This window comes from Toxotes jaculatrix, chromosome 16, assembly GCF_017976425.1.
Source record: "Toxotes jaculatrix isolate fToxJac2 chromosome 16, fToxJac2.pri, whole genome shotgun sequence".
In the NCBI taxonomy this organism is placed as follows: domain Eukaryota; kingdom Metazoa; phylum Chordata; class Actinopteri; family Toxotidae; genus Toxotes; species Toxotes jaculatrix.
The window spans coordinates 4,998,017-5,013,309 of record NC_054409.1 but is presented as its reverse complement, the minus strand read 5'-3'; the positions used below and the strand labels follow the sequence as shown (position 1 = coordinate 5,013,309).

General features: G+C 41.7%; 1 protein-coding gene across 1 annotated transcript; it reads left to right on the top strand.

The window, feature by feature from the left end:
* Positions 1-383: 383 nt before the first annotated feature.
* LOC121196025 (stromelysin-3-like) lies at positions 384-15,278 on the top strand. Its single transcript, XM_041059794.1, has 8 exons — positions 384-630; positions 6,031-6,314; positions 8,663-8,806; positions 11,046-11,179; positions 11,299-11,513; positions 11,632-11,836; positions 12,066-12,326; positions 12,469-15,278. Exons 1-8 carry the CDS (start codon positions 511-513, stop codon positions 12,588-12,590), a joined length of 1,485 nt encoding a protein of 494 aa, XP_040915728.1. The 5' UTR covers positions 384-510; the 3' UTR covers positions 12,591-15,278.
* Positions 15,279-15,293: the final 15 nt, after the last annotated feature.

Genomic DNA, 15,293 nt, shown 5'->3' with positions numbered 1-15,293 from the left:
GCTCTATCTGCGGGAAGTGTGGAAAAAGGAACTTTGTGATGTAACTGTGTTTCCAGGTTACTTAGACCCAGATGCAGACTCAGACAGACAGAGGCAAGAATCAAGGTCAAACTGTTTATTTCGAAATAATAATAATAATAATAATAATAATAATAATTCCAATAGGGCTTCGCACGAGTTTTCGTGCTGGAGCTCTAATGGGAAGCAGCTGCACAGCTCCTCAGCTGTATGTCATCCAGCTCAACTTTTCATTTCTGGAGTCAAAGGGGTTAAATGACGTATGCAGCGGAGCTGAGCTCGTAAAAGTGTCGTCTGAAGAGGACAAAGGATGCCGGGGCAGGATATAGGATCGCACCCCCCCCTCCAGTACACACACACACACACACACGCACGCACACACCCCAACCCCTGCGGTCATTCATTCCACTACAGCGCGTCCTCACTCCTCAGCGGCAGCTCTCCCTCCGTCTGCTCCGCTTTGCACTGCTCCTGAATCAGCCTGTGGGGGGGATGAAGATGATGCGGACCGTCGTGTTATGCGGCAGCTTTTTGCCCTTGCACCTTTTCCTCTGCGTCCACGCTCTGCCGGTGCGCGACCGGGGGACCGTCAGCAGGTCCAAACAGCTACAGGTGAGTCTAACACGGACTCTAAGAGACGCACAAGTGCAGGGGAAACTTCATGCATGTGTGTGTGTGTGTCTGAAGACAGAGGTCAGGTGATGCAGAAGAATTGCATGTGAATGAATTATTTCAGTTTAACTAGAATCATCTGTCCACTTCATAGGACATGTTCCTCCTAAAAATCTACACTGTAAAACCACAAGCAGTTAAAACAGTTTGACTGTTCTCCACTACTTTTTTGTTTTTTGGTGCATTTAATCAGAATCAAGTTTTCACATATGAGGAATTTGCTGTGGCATTGTTGGTTGCATACAATAAACATAAATCGAACAAGATAATGAGAGCAGTCAGAATCAGTTTCATACCAAACTGAGGTCAAACAGAGTCTGTTGTTCGAACAAAGGTCCATCACTGAGAAATCTTTTTTTCTTCAACGCACGCTTGAGTTATCTGTTATTAGAGGACACGTTCGCTCACTGTAAGCTCGTGATGGTCGACCTATCAACAGGTCAGATTTGCCAACGTTGGAACATCTGACAGCTGAACCTCAGCGCTCCTGTAGTTGCAACACATTTTCAATTCAATTTGCGGATGAGTGTGTGTATTTTGGAAAGGATAGAATCAGTTACGCGTGTTATGTCATTGTACTGTACGCCTCCGAACACGACAACATTTGTTTCTAACTTTCTGCAGCTTGACAGAAGGCGAGCCTGCTTTCCAGCAGAGCTGTCAACAAATGTGACTGAGAGTCAGATTATGGCAGGCAGGGGCAAGTTGTCTGGCAAGTGGAGGAGGTTAAAGAAAAAAGAAAGATTGAAAGTTTGCTGACTCAGGGGAAAAGGGGAAAACAGCAGATACCTACTTAGAACGAGAGAGAGAGAGAGAGACATCAGCCTAATAGACAGTGAGTGACTGAACAACCCCTCAGAGGCTTTTGTTTGTTCATCGTTCTGCAGAGTGTCTGCAGAAAACAGCCAGCCCTGGCAAAACAGGACTCCACTGCAACAGTATCAGGCTCTGCTATTCATTACAGGATCCTTCATATTTAAGGTCTTAATTGCTGTTGACAGATCAGTCCTCCTCACATGCAGCCAAACCCTGCCAGCGTGTTGTTATTTGGGCATTAAGCCACTGCTTAATGCGAATGGTTTTCTTTGCTAGTTTATTGGACACAAATGTGTTCATCAATGTGTTCAGTCAGTGCTGGAAGGTAACTGAGTTGACTGACTCAGGTGGTGATAGAGAGGCGGTAACAGTTTAAGTTCAAGACGCTAATTATTATTAATTAAAATCAACTTTTTTTTGCCAAACTATTCAGCTTCAGCATTTTAAGTTACAATGACTGGAGCCAATCCCAGCCAACTTTGGTCAAGAGGCGGGGCTACACCCTAAACAGGTCGGAGAACCCAAAGGGAACCCACAAAAGCATAGGAAGAACATGCTTTAACGCAAGCCGTGAAAGTGTTTTTGATGCACTTTGGGTTCTCCAGGTGGAATTCATAAAATCAGGCCAGACAGGAGGCACTTTGGCCTGAGGCGGGTTCTTCAGTTTTTCTGTGAAAACACTGCCTGCTGAGATGTTCCCAGATTTGGGTTCAGGTGTTTTTATGTTGTGATCCTTTAGAAGGGGTCTGACCCTCAGGTTGGGAACCACTGAACTAAACTACTGTAACTGTACAAATGGTGGAAGTGGCGTTTTAAATACATTTTGATACCTTTTTATTCCTTACTCGTACTTGAGTCGGATCTTGAATACAGGACTTGTTATTAAGTATTTTTCATTTGTGGTCTTAGAACTTTAACTTTAAGTACAGCATAAAGGACAGTCCATCCACCTCTGCCATCTGCAGCTTTCACACGTGTATTTTATGCAGGTAAGTTCACGTCTGTGATGGAGCTAGAGAGGTTTAGTGGGAGATGTTTACGGTGGAGGATCGGTCATTCTTACTAATCCTCTTTATGCTGCAAACATTCTGTCCGTTTGGCATAATCAGCCGAACCACTATACGCCTGCTGACATCTGGGACTTTCTGCTGTTAAATATTTACCCTTGAGAGATCTCTTCCACCGCAGGCATCGTTTATTTCAACTTTAGACTACTTTTTATGAGCCCGAGGATGTCTGTGGGAGTCGATCTTATCTTGTTTTTTTGCTGTGCGGTGGTTTTTAGGGAGTCTAATCAGATTCTGCAAGCTTTTTTAATTATTGCAAGTTGCGAGGTTAGTCATTCCCACTAATGTCAGATCAGCATCCTCGAAAACTATAACCATACTCCCTGTGTTATGGTGCAGACGAACTGATGTCATGACTGAACGGGGAATTTCCAGACATCTGCTCACTGTGTGTGATGGAGCTTTGTGGGGGTTTGTGTCTGTGTGTGTGTGTGTGTGGGTGCACAGTTGATGTGCATGTTCATACCTGCAGGAGCACATTGTATTTATATGTTTGAGTGACATCAACAAAGACTCCCCAAAGTAATAAATGCCAGTTAGTAGAAAAAACAACAATGCTCCCCCTGTGTAGACGGACTCAGCACCTATTTTGGGTTGATACTCAGGCACGCCAATTTGGGCAAGACGCGGCAACCGCACTGTCCTGTGGTGACATGTTAGCTCCATCTCTCGGATTCCTCCAGCATAAACACAAAGCTTTGTTTCAAGCTTTGTGTTTAAATGAAACCTTGCTCCTTGCCCACACGCTTGCCTTAGTTCTGTCACTTAGCTTAAACTGAGCTGCCTGTCAGTTCAGCTAAGCCTGTGGCTTCAGTTCGTTTCAAGTGGTTAAAACCTCTTCAGGCCTGTCAGACCCACCTACTGGGTCCACTCCTGTTGTGCAGGCCCTGTTCATTTTTTGTTGAAAATCCCACTTATCTAATCTGAAATTATTAATTTCATTGGCAAACATTTTGATAAGTAAATAAAATAGATCTGGGTTTTTGGACTGTCAGATGCAACAAGCAATCTGAAAGAGTCACGTGGGCTCTAGGACGTTATACATTCATATCATTTGACAAACTGGTGCAACCACTGAAACTTGACGTGATCATTGTATACCATTCATGAAAGTGTTGCAATAAGCGGATACAGATATCTACAGCACAGCGAATATTTTTTTCTTACTTCAACCTAAACTTTTTAGCTAAAAAACAAAAAAACTTTTAAAAAGAACAATACTGTGTAATAAATTGTAAAGACTATTAATTAAAAGGGTGCTGGAGAGATTTAGTATTCAGCATCCACAGAGGTGAAGGTTCAAGCTCCAGAAACAGTGGATCCTGCACTTCCCATGATGCAACTCAATAGGGTCGTTTTGAACTTGATACTCAATTATCAAAAAAAATCAAAAGACATATATACAATATACATGCAAGTGTTTTGACAGGCTGTGCTTGTTTAGCCAGTGCATGAGAAGCTCCAGCCTCATTAACCCTGAATAAGTTTGCAGTATCTATGATCTGAATGGATGAATGAATATCTGTGTATGGATCTCTGACTGCTGTGGGACCTTGTGATTTTAAATTTGACCCATTTGTTAACCATCTTTAAGCAGTGAACCACTCCTCTTTTTTTCTAGACAGCATAATGAACAGCTGGATTTGCCCCAGATGACACACCTGAGTTCATTCCAGAGACTTTGTTGTTGTTGTAAGGCTGATCCAGGGCCAGCGTGCTTTTTGACTGTCAAGTATTTGGTCTGGGCCGTAATCCTTTTACATTAGAGCACTTTTGAAGCTTTGCGGAATTATTCTCATTGGTTGTCTTATTTGCTTTCCAATCAAGAAGGACAATTAATCAGTAAATGAGACTCTTTTACAGGGGGGGCTCACATGATTGAAGTTAACCTGACTTAAAGTTTAAACTGACCTTTTTATCTGTTAAGTCAAAATAATCCTGTTTGTTTCTCCGTTAGCTTCGCAGAACAAAGAGCACAGGTGTTTGTGTTAGCTGACAGATTAGTGGTTGTTAGGGACTTTTCTAGTGTAGAGTCATATATCACAAGTTCATTCTCCCAAACACTTTATTACAGTAGCTCACAGCACTCAGATTGTAGGTGGTCTGATATCAGATGAAAACACTACACACATTTTCCAGAATGGCTTGAGGTAACAATTTCCATGCTTAGTCAGAGAAAACTAAAAGTTTCTGAACATGATGATAGATATGTTTGTCAAATATTTATAATCTTTCTAATATCTACCCACATTAATCTCAATAATAAAGAAGTAGCAGCCCCTTGACAGTTCTCACCTGATCATTTTCCACCGTCTTGCTAGATTCTCAGTTCCAGGACTGTGCATTTGTTGTCTTTGCTTAAAATGACCCAGTCAGCAACTCTGAGCCTAAACTGTACCAACAATCATAGGCTAATGGGACAGCTGACCTTGCTGGCTTCAAACAGTCACATCAGCAAAACAAAAACCAGACCAAGTCGGCAAGCAGCTGACTTCAGTGTGTAAGAAATGAACTGTGACAGTCGCCATTGTAAACTGAGCACCTTTGGGTTTTGGATTGTCGATTGTCGTAATTGGGCCGGCCTGGAGCCAGGTGGTTGGTGCCACGTTGCCACAATCCCCAGTTTGATTTTAGCTGGGGACGTCTGTTGCATTTCAGCCTCTACACTGTACATTTTAAAGGCCAGTATGGAAAATCCAGCACCAGTTTCTCAAGTTTAACATTTATTTACTTCACTGCATTGATTTTTGATCATTTTTATGTGATCAGTCAGGGATTGTCTTGACACTAAAAACTAAGGCAAAATACTTACTGAATGTAACAGCATTAATCTTAGTCTTTCACTCTCAAGCAGGAAAACTCAAAAACCAGTTTTAGTAGTTACTGCGTACTGTCCACCTGCCCATTGCTCAGAATTTTTAATTCTCTGACTACATCAAGACCAGATAAACATAAGTTGTTTTAACTGGTGCTTTTTCGGAAAGAAAGGATAAGTTGAATGAATGAACAGTGAGCTGAGAGTTTACTCAACTGTTTCAGAGTTAAAGCTCTCCAGAGACTGTTTTGTGTGTCTGTCATTTGTGAAGATAAGTCCTGGTTGTTTCTATCATAATAAATAAAAAACTATGCTAATCACAATGAAGTTTACTATTGAATTCAGTCCCTATACACGTTCACTTAAAATGTAACAAAATCAATGGGAGCATGCTTGCTTGCAGTCTTTGAACTGACTCTGGTATAATAAAAGAGTATAATAAAAGAGGGTTTGAGGTCGTCAGGAGCTCAGTGTAACCTGGAGAGGGCCTGTTCTGTGATAGAGCTGATGACACACAAGATGATATCGTCAACATAAAAGTGCACATTGGAATGCTCATTTGGAAAATAAATATTATTTATTAGCATTTGTTATGGCGAATAAAGACTCCTATGATGACATCAACTGTGCCTGTGTTTGCAGGGATATTCTCACAGCAACAGTCACGTTGTCCTGAAGAAGAGGGGCCGACATGAACAGGACACTCTAAATGAAGAGTACAATATGAAGTCTGTACCAGCATTCAAAAATGACACAGAGTTCTGGAAGCGCCCTCGCTGTGGGGTCCCAGACTATCCCAGCTTAACAAAGGTCGACCTGTCCTACTACAACCTGAAAAAGAAGAATGGAAACCTGAGTAGACAGCAGCGCAGGAAGCGATTTGCGTTGTTTGGAGGACGCTGGGAAAAGACCGACCTCACTTACAAGTAAGAAACACAAATCTGCTGTTTGTAAGTATATTGCTTGTAGTCAGATGCACATTGATTTGGTCACTGTCTTTTGAATTATTAAACAAATGCTCTGCTGACACATTCTCTGAATACACCAAAAATAAAGCTTCTGTGAAATTGCCTGACATTATATGTTTATGATAGTGGTCTCTTCTAAGGGATGGTGAACATTAGTTTTGCTAATAAGTTAGTATTGTTTTGTCCAGTCAGATTACATTCTGCTTATTCTAGACAAGATACGCTACTGTGTGAAGTTAGCTTTAGTAGCAGGAGCGTTCTCACTGTGTGGAGCAACAACTCTCTGCATGTTAGCTTTGCAGCGGCAACTGTAGCGACAGTTTGCTGACCTACATCCTAGCTAACATTATATACATTAGTTGCTGTCTTGTTGTTTGCTCTGTCATGATATTGAGCCGTACAATGTGCAAAGGGTTTTTATAGCCACAAAGACCTAAAACACAAGTTTGCTAGCACAGAGGAATTATTTGGATTGATTGCCTAATAGGAAATGCTATGCCAGGTAACGTTACATCCCTAGTTAGCTAGCTAGTTTTTACTCCATTGTGTTTTGGATGCTGTGTTTGTGTGCGTTTGATGGCGTTTTATACTATAAGGTTTGTTTTGCTTCAGCTATGAGAAAGAGCATCCACTTCCATGCCATGTAAGACATTCTGGATTCCTCCATATTTTTCTGTTGGCTAGCTAGCCCATTTATCATCCATGAATCTGGGGGGGCGGAGCTTCTGAAGGATCACTGAAGGGAGGGGTGTATTTGTTTTGATGCTGTGTTCAAATATCAACCCCCCCCCCCCCCCCTTTAATAAACAGCTGTCTGTAATTTGGTTTGAAGGTTGCGTGAACACCAGAAAAACACATTTTTGTGTTTTTTTCTGAGAGAACTTCATGGGTCAAAACAAAGCAGATGGTTTTAGGTTGGTATGGACCTCTGAGGGGGGGTAGGGGGTTGAAGATGGCGAGCTAATGGTTACTTACAGAAAAATGTGTTTACATCTAAGCTTCGCATGAGAGCTTGTGGTTTAGATGGCTTGTAGATTCAATTTGTCAAAGCAAAAGAGGCAGAGTTGTAGCCACCCCATAAAATCATCCTGCAATTAAAATCTTCATAGCTTCAGTTATTATCATACTCTATGTTATTAATGTGTTTAGCAGGATAGTCAGTCAAAGCAGAGCTCTAAATCAAAAGTCAGCGTTGTAAAACTCTGTTTGTGTGTGTGTGTGTGTTGACAGTGCACACAGACTGTTGCTACATTACCCAGACTCTTGTGTTAAGTGTAAATAGCATTCAGATGTGCTCGTTTTCTCTCCTGGTGTAACCAAGCGTGTGCAGTATCTGTTTGAGAGAGCGTACCAAAGGAGGAAGCTCGACGACGGCTGGAAACTGTTTTTAATCTTTGCCAGTGCCAAGTTTAAAAACACTGACTTAAAGATAAACTTCGTGAAACTGCCATTCTCATCGTTGCATAAGAAGCAAGGTAGAATCAACTGAAGCCACAGTCATTCATGAATGCATTCAGATTACAGATTTATTTAATGATACATTCATTTATAGGATTCCTTTAGAAAGGATGTCTTCGTTTTTTATTTTTTTGTAATCTTAAAAAACAAACCCAACCTGTTTGGAGTGTTCAGTCTTTCAGCTCATTGCTTTGGTTTCACATCCCAGAGCCTCACTGTTTTGGTTCAGTGTCAGTGTTCTCAGCACTGCTCTCCAGCTGCAGGCAGCTGTTTTCACTGAAACAAAAACCCTGATAAACCCACTATAAATCATTTTCAGTGAAACCAGCAATCCAAAACAACAACAACAACAAAACGAGACCAAGAATCATGTTAGCAGCTCTGTGAAGCTGCACATAGGCTTTGAGCAACATGTGCACAATGACAATCCTAACACACTACTATTTATACATAGAGTATAAATATATTAGATTGTTTATTTCCCATTTATAATAATTATTCCCGTTTTATTTTTATTTATGTGAAAGACTTCACACTCAGGGCTTGTGTTGTGGCATCAGGTTCAACTATTATATGTGTTTGAGTACTTTTGCATGAAGTGTTCAAGTGTTTGGATCATTTTACCTTTAAGCCAGCTTATACTATTGTTCACTCATTACACAAACACAGTACAAACCCACAAGCTGCAGGATGTCGACAGGATTTGAGACCAAATCTTGGCAGTAGATATGGAAAGCCCATAAAGTTTGACATCAAATCCTCAGCAGAGAATCTGGTTAGTCTGATTCACATATATTTATCATGTATATCATGTTCACTAATACAGCACATCTGCGTGTGTCCGATAGGATAATGCGTTTCCCCTGGCAGATGAGTGAGGGCAAAGTGCGGCGCATCTTGCAGGAGGCGTTTGGTGTATGGAGTGCAGTGACTCCGCTCAGGTTCAGAGAGGTCACCTCTGAGAAGGCTGACATCATCATTGACTTCAACAGGTAAGAACCAGCGAGCAACATGACACACGTTTAGGCTGGTTAGGGACCATCTGACAACATGATGCAGCAGATTTCAGAGAAACCTCATGTGTGGTCATAAAATAACCAATCAACCACAATGAAGGTTAAGGAATAGCGAGTAAGGTGGAGCTAACACCATCCAGATCTGTACCACCCTGTGACTGGAGGAGAATGTTAAAAGACCACACTGTCCCATACAGTTACAAAATGGATTCAGTCTCACCTGGAACAAGTCTCTCATAGAAGTCAACAAGAAATTAAATGAGGCACTAGATGTTCTAAGGTCCCAATTAGGAGTTCATCCATTTTTATCTTTAATTTCCTTTTAGATGTAGTGAAATACAGTAAATGCCAGTCTAATTTACAGAAAATGTGTGTCACATCTATGTAAATTGAACTGAAATTGAAAAGTATAATCACCTGAGCAGGTGCTCAGCTAAAATGAGCTGTCTACAGTCATTTACAATCATTGTTTTGAACAGTATGTAGACGTGCAAAACTTGACTATAACTGTACAGAGGTTTGGTGGTGGAAGAGTTTGAGTGAGAACAGTTCATAAATTTTGAAAACTGTGCTCCCTGAATGCATTTTTTATGTCAAAGCAGTTCTCCACAGTTCAGTCCACACTGACTTCTGTTGTGCTCCATGCGTAAACTCAGTATTGAGAAATGCATGTAAAAATTCAGGGCCCACGGTTTGGCAGCAGTCAAGGGTTTTTCTGGATGATCTCTGCAACCTACACCCTGACATGAATCTCCTGCATCCTTCTGTCAGAGTGAACCAGGAAATAAAAAATCTAAATAATAAAAAACTAAATCGGATGTATCCCAGCCAAGCTCAAGATCATAGACATGAATGGATGCAACATAGCACTTGTTTGGCAGGATATTCAATAGCATGCCTCCGGCTGCATTTTTAGCAGCTCAGATTAGTCATTTGGCATTTGGTTTACGGTACTTCCATGTCATAACAACTGTCTTGTTTCACTGTATTCGCACAAATTACAGTTTCATAACTACTCTGCCCAGCCCTTTTTTTTTAGTTTGAGTCTTGACCTGCACCAGTTTCTTTCATAACTCACTTTCATAACTGTTTTAATCTGTTGCAGTCTTATATATACAGTTTTTTTTAAGGCCTGTCCTCCTAAGTCCCCTTGATAATATCTCAAATTCATATTCTTTATGTAAAATAGGGATGTGAGATTAGAGATTAGTCAACCATACAGTTAAATGTTGCTACCCTCGCGAGTTGGAACCAGATATAGTAATTGTTTAAACTAATTCACACTCACATTCACACCAATGGACAATTTAGTGTCACCAGTGAACCTAATCTGCAAGTCATTGGACTGTGAGAGGAAGTAGAAGAACCCAGAGGGAACGCTCACTAGCACGGTGTTCCAGTGTGTACGTCCTCTAATTACTGGCCCCATATTCAGTCTCTGGGACTCTCTACAAGGCTGCAACAGTCTTGGTGCTATTAATGACTGATTTCCTGCTTGTCTTGTGGCATACTCTTTATGCTACAAAACTTTTTTTTTTTTTTTTTTTTTTACTTCCACTGTTGTCTTTGTTACCCAGGATGTGGTTTTTGGGGGGGTGCAACTCAAAATGCCTTGTGTACTACTTTTTCAACTTGTGGGCAGCAGTGCTGCAGTCTCCTCAGTAATTTATTGTTGAAAAAGTTTAACGAATGGTCATGTGGTTTCACATCCTTGAAGTGGCTGCTAATTATGGGGTTGTGTCTGCTGTTGGATATATACATAGAACAATGGATGGAGGATTTGAAAACAAAAAAAAAAAACCTATAAAAAGAACAAACTGAATCCTCATTCATGGCTTTTGAGGTTAACAAAAAAAAAAAAAAAACGTAATTCTTCATTTGATGCACTTAATACTCATCAATCTGCCAGCAGGTTCACCCTGGTTCATGTTCTGCAGACATCAGAGGAAAGCATGTCTTGGTTGGAGTCATTTCCAGGTTAACAGCTCAGCGTTCACACAACGTGCGTTCATTCAACTGTTTCATAGGAAAAAAAAGAGGGTACTGTTGGATCATAGCCCTGGGATGGCAGCAGCGTGAACACATCAGAGAGGCATTGTGAAACCTTACACTTTAAGTGATGCAATATTAAATTATTTTTCGTCCCTTATCCTGCAAACAGAAACGTGTGATATTACCTGTTCGCTTGTGTACATTAAAAGAAGTACTTGTGTAGGTACTGGCATGGAGACAGCTTACCGTTCGATGGTCCTGGGGGAATCCTCGCCCATGCCTTTTTCCCCCGGACACACAGAGAGGGAGAAGTCCACTTTGACTATGATGAACACTGGACGACGGGCAACGATGTGGGTGAGTACATTTGCACTACTTTGAGGTAAATGGAGGTCTTGATTTGTGATGAGCAAAACCTGGTTTTAAATTGTTTTTCCTCTGTGCTTGACCCTTGATCCTTTGTGGTCCCCTTTTAGGCACCGATCTCCTACAAGTGGCGGCTCATGAGTTTGGCCATGTCCTGGGCCTGCAGCACTCTCTGGAGCCTGATGCCGTGATGTGTCCTTTCTACAGCGACTCCTACCCTGTGCAGTTGAGTGAGGATGACAAGAGGGGCATTCAGTATCTGTATGGCCCCCCTCGGCACGCACCGCCAGAGATGGCGGAGACCAATGAGATTGACATCGGAATGGTATGACAGTAAAATTGGGAATGGACCTTGGAAGGGACACCAGTTTTTTGTATTTTGTAACTTCACATTTTAGTCCACAAACAAAAATATCCCTGCTGTGTGTGTCGTTGTGCCCCAGCCGGACGCCTGCAGAACAAACTTTGATGCTGTGTCCATGATCAGGGGGGAGCTGTTCTTCTTTAAGTCTCGATATGTTTGGCGCATCCGTGATGGGCAGTTACAAGCTGGATATCCAGCCCTGGCGTCACGCCACTGGGGAGGCATTCCTGACCGCATCGATGCTGCGTATGAAGACAAGTCTGGCAACATCTGGTTCTACCAAGGTTGGTCCCAATACAGACACAGACTTGAAAAAACTACACTCAAGTGAAACTGAAGTATCATTTGAAGTGAAAATGCTGTTGAAGATGCAGTTGAAGTTCAAGTGAAAGGAGTTGTAGCATAGGTGAAAAACTGATGTGGAAGCATCAGAAGTGGAAGTCCTAAAAAAATGCTGAAAGTTGTTGTTCTTAAAGTCACTTTTGTATTAACGCTTCAGTTTTACCGCTACAGGTGACAGCTACTGGGTGTTTGACGCTGAGAGGAAGATAACAGGACCGGATTCGGTGCAGCGGCTGGGTCTTCCTGTAACAGATATCCAAGCAGCTTTGAAGTGGGAAGAGCACGGTGTCGAGAAAGTCTACCTCTTCAAGTCCGCTTCATACTGGCCCTTCAATCCTCAGGAGAATCGAGTCGATGACATCCATCCTCGCAGCATGCATAAGTGGAGTGGAGTGCCCAGCCATATTGATGCAGCCTTTCGGGACATTTATGGTGAGGAATTCAGAATCAGGAAAAAAACGCTACCTTATAACTTTCTTATTACTTTTCTGTGCCTCTGTTCTTGTGACTAGTAAAAGCCTGTTAATTGTTTTGACCTGTAAACCCATAGTTGCCTTTTCTCACCCTCTGACAGGCTACGCCAATTTCCTGAGTGGGCGGAACTATTGGAAGTTTGATCCCGTGGTGTTGAAGGTGGTGGAAGGCTACCCCCGCAGCATTGGTGTGGATTTCTTTGGCTGCTCTGCCTCTGTCTAAATAAGTTCATACACATGAATCTGCAAAACCTGTGGGTTGATTTTTCAGCTTAATTCCACATCTAGCTCTTTTGGAACCCGCCCACTATTCATCATCAAACCCTCTTGAGTGGCTAAGCACAGATCAACTCACAAGGCGGCCTTGGATCAAATTTAGCAGAAGGCTACGTTAAATGTGGCGGCAAGATCGGTTAGATTCAAAATGTGGATCATAATATATACGTAGAGATACATTCACAGTTTATACTGCTCACCCAGCTCCGCGCTAATCAGCAAACCTCTGTCCGTCATGACAGCAGCCACACCTCCCCCACTCTTGCTCACTCACTCACTAGCTTACTGCTAGCCATTAGCCTGCTCATTAGCCTGCCCACCCTGAATTTCGAAAAACCACAAAACACAATCGAAACACACTTTCACAATTTGAGAACATTAAAGCTTCAGTATGCTTCAAGGAACTAGGTCATATCATGTGTTTGACCATGTCTAAATGCAAATATGATTGCATTATGTTTTAAATGACCACACCTGAAGGTAAGGCACAAAGCCTTCTTCACCCTGGATGCATCTATTGTTGAGTACCAAGAATTGAGATCAATATATTTTCTGGAAATTCTCCTCAAAATCTGCTCCTGTTTCCTGGAAAAACACCAGCAGGAACCTGAGATTGTTGGCATGTGTCTGCTTGCGGGTCTGTTTGAACCTGTGTGGTTCAAACAGACCCGCTGTATGAATACTGTAAAGTATTACTAAGTACTGTGTTAATGATTATCAAGTGTCCCATTCAGAAATGTTACAAAAGGATTTGGTTCTGTTGTTGAAAATTGGGTTTGTCCTTTAAGATAACAAGCTTCAGGCTTCAGGCTTCAAGCTACACTGCTTTCCACCTTTCCCCTTGTAAATCGTTATTTTTGAACACATACACGACTGTTCTTGCCTTGTGTTATGCAATCCTACGTTGGAGCCACAGGCCTTGTTGCTTGTAGCCCAGCTAATGCTAAAGCACTGAAACCTGGACCTGAACTGATAGCGGTGCTTTTTAGCTACGCTAGCAGCACGGCCCGAGGGATGGCAATGTCAGACATTCGTGTTCCCTCAAGATGAACTGTGACAATGTTGGTAGTCCTCTGACTTTTCTTAAGCTGGAATTATGGTTCTCTGGGCTTCGTGTTTCGGACACATTGGTGTGGGCTTCTTCTTTCTCTTCTCGTATAGATTCAGGGTATGAAATCATTATGTAAATAAAACGCAGACGAAATCAGGAAATGGAAATCAATTTCACCCCAGTAACAGTGCAACTGTGCAACTTAATCAACATAAATGGACAAGATGGGCAATGATTTTAAACAAAAAAATATCAAATGAACCAACCACCTTGCTTGATATGTAGGCCGGCAATATGAGTCGCATAGAGAAGCATGAGAAGCATAATTCCAGCTTCAGTCTGGTTCTTCACTGCCAACGAGGCTCTAGCTTCAGCCTTGGTTTATCATTTCACTGTTTACACCCTGATTTAAGCAGAATCCCACCACAGTTTGTCTGAGCCTGCTGACGGACTGACCTTACACACAGAGGAGCATCTCTGCTCGACCTTACATCATTACAGATCTTCGGCCTTTTACTTTCATTTTTTCGTTCATGATTCTGTTTTCTTTGATTTGAGTCATCAGCCTCTTCTGCTTGCACGCTCACCAGACAATTTAAAATACCACGTAGGTCCGACCCTGCAGCACTCTGTCTCATCCACACAGCTCCTAAATGAACCATAGACCATTTAGCTCGGCAGAAATGATGCAAGCAAACTCAGAAAGGGGACTCGAGGGGAGTCAGGAGATGACTCCTGTTTGCAGGGCAGCATTGTAATTATTCACAAAAGCCTTCCAGTCTAGGATTTAGCATGAAGCTAGATCCCATCTCTGACCTGACATGGTAAAGGGTTGTGTTGATTTTGCTTCACTGTGCTGTAGGTGAGCGGCTGATGTCAAAAATGTGACAATCATGGACAACCAGTATTGAAAATCAACTTTGGTCAAGTTGATTTCTCTAAATTCACAGCGGCAAGTTGAAAACAAACAAAGCAGAGTTTTCTGAATATTTAAGGTGCTATTTAAGGTTCTGTAGGCAAGGTAAACCAGTACCTCATACTTTACACAAACTACACAACCTGTTTCTTTTCATTAGTCACTGTACTCCTGTGGTGCAGTTTTCTAGAGCCATACAACTGTCCTCACTATCTGTTAAAGAGCTTTGTTTCACTTCTCTGATTGTTATTGTACCTTTTATTAGAAAAAAAACAATGAGACTTGTTAGAACATTAAAAACCAGATTTTTCTTGGCTGATGATATAATGTGGTCTGAATCAAAGAAATGAGACAGAGCTTCACTGTGCTTTAACTTACTGTATATATTTTTTTAATGAATATTACACTTGTTCATTTGTATTCAGTGTGTTAGTGAGTGTTGTTAATCAGTGCAGGACACTGATGATTGCATTGACTTTGAAAATACACTGCGGTGTGTCTGCAACAACAGCCGTCCAGTGTTGCTTGGACATTGTCACTTGTGATTTTTGTCAACATGTCCTAGACAAAGCTCTCTTTTGATGAACCGTCAACACAGTACACTGATCTGTTTGCCTTTATACTCAGTTGTTTCATAAATCTGTAAAGTTTTTTTTTTGTTTACAATAAAAACCAAAAATGTC

Coding starts and splice junctions, on each gene's coding strand:
- LOC121196025 (XM_041059794.1), top strand. CDS start 511: ATGAAGATGATGCGGACCGTCGTGTTATGCGGCAGCTTTTTGCCCTTG. Junction 11,180..11,298: donor GACGACGGGCAACGATGTGG/GTGAGTACATTT, acceptor GTCCCCTTTTAG/GCACCGATCTCCTACAAGTG. Junction 11,514..11,631: donor ATGAGATTGACATCGGAATG/GTATGACAGTAA, acceptor GTTGTGCCCCAG/CCGGACGCCTGCAGAACAAA.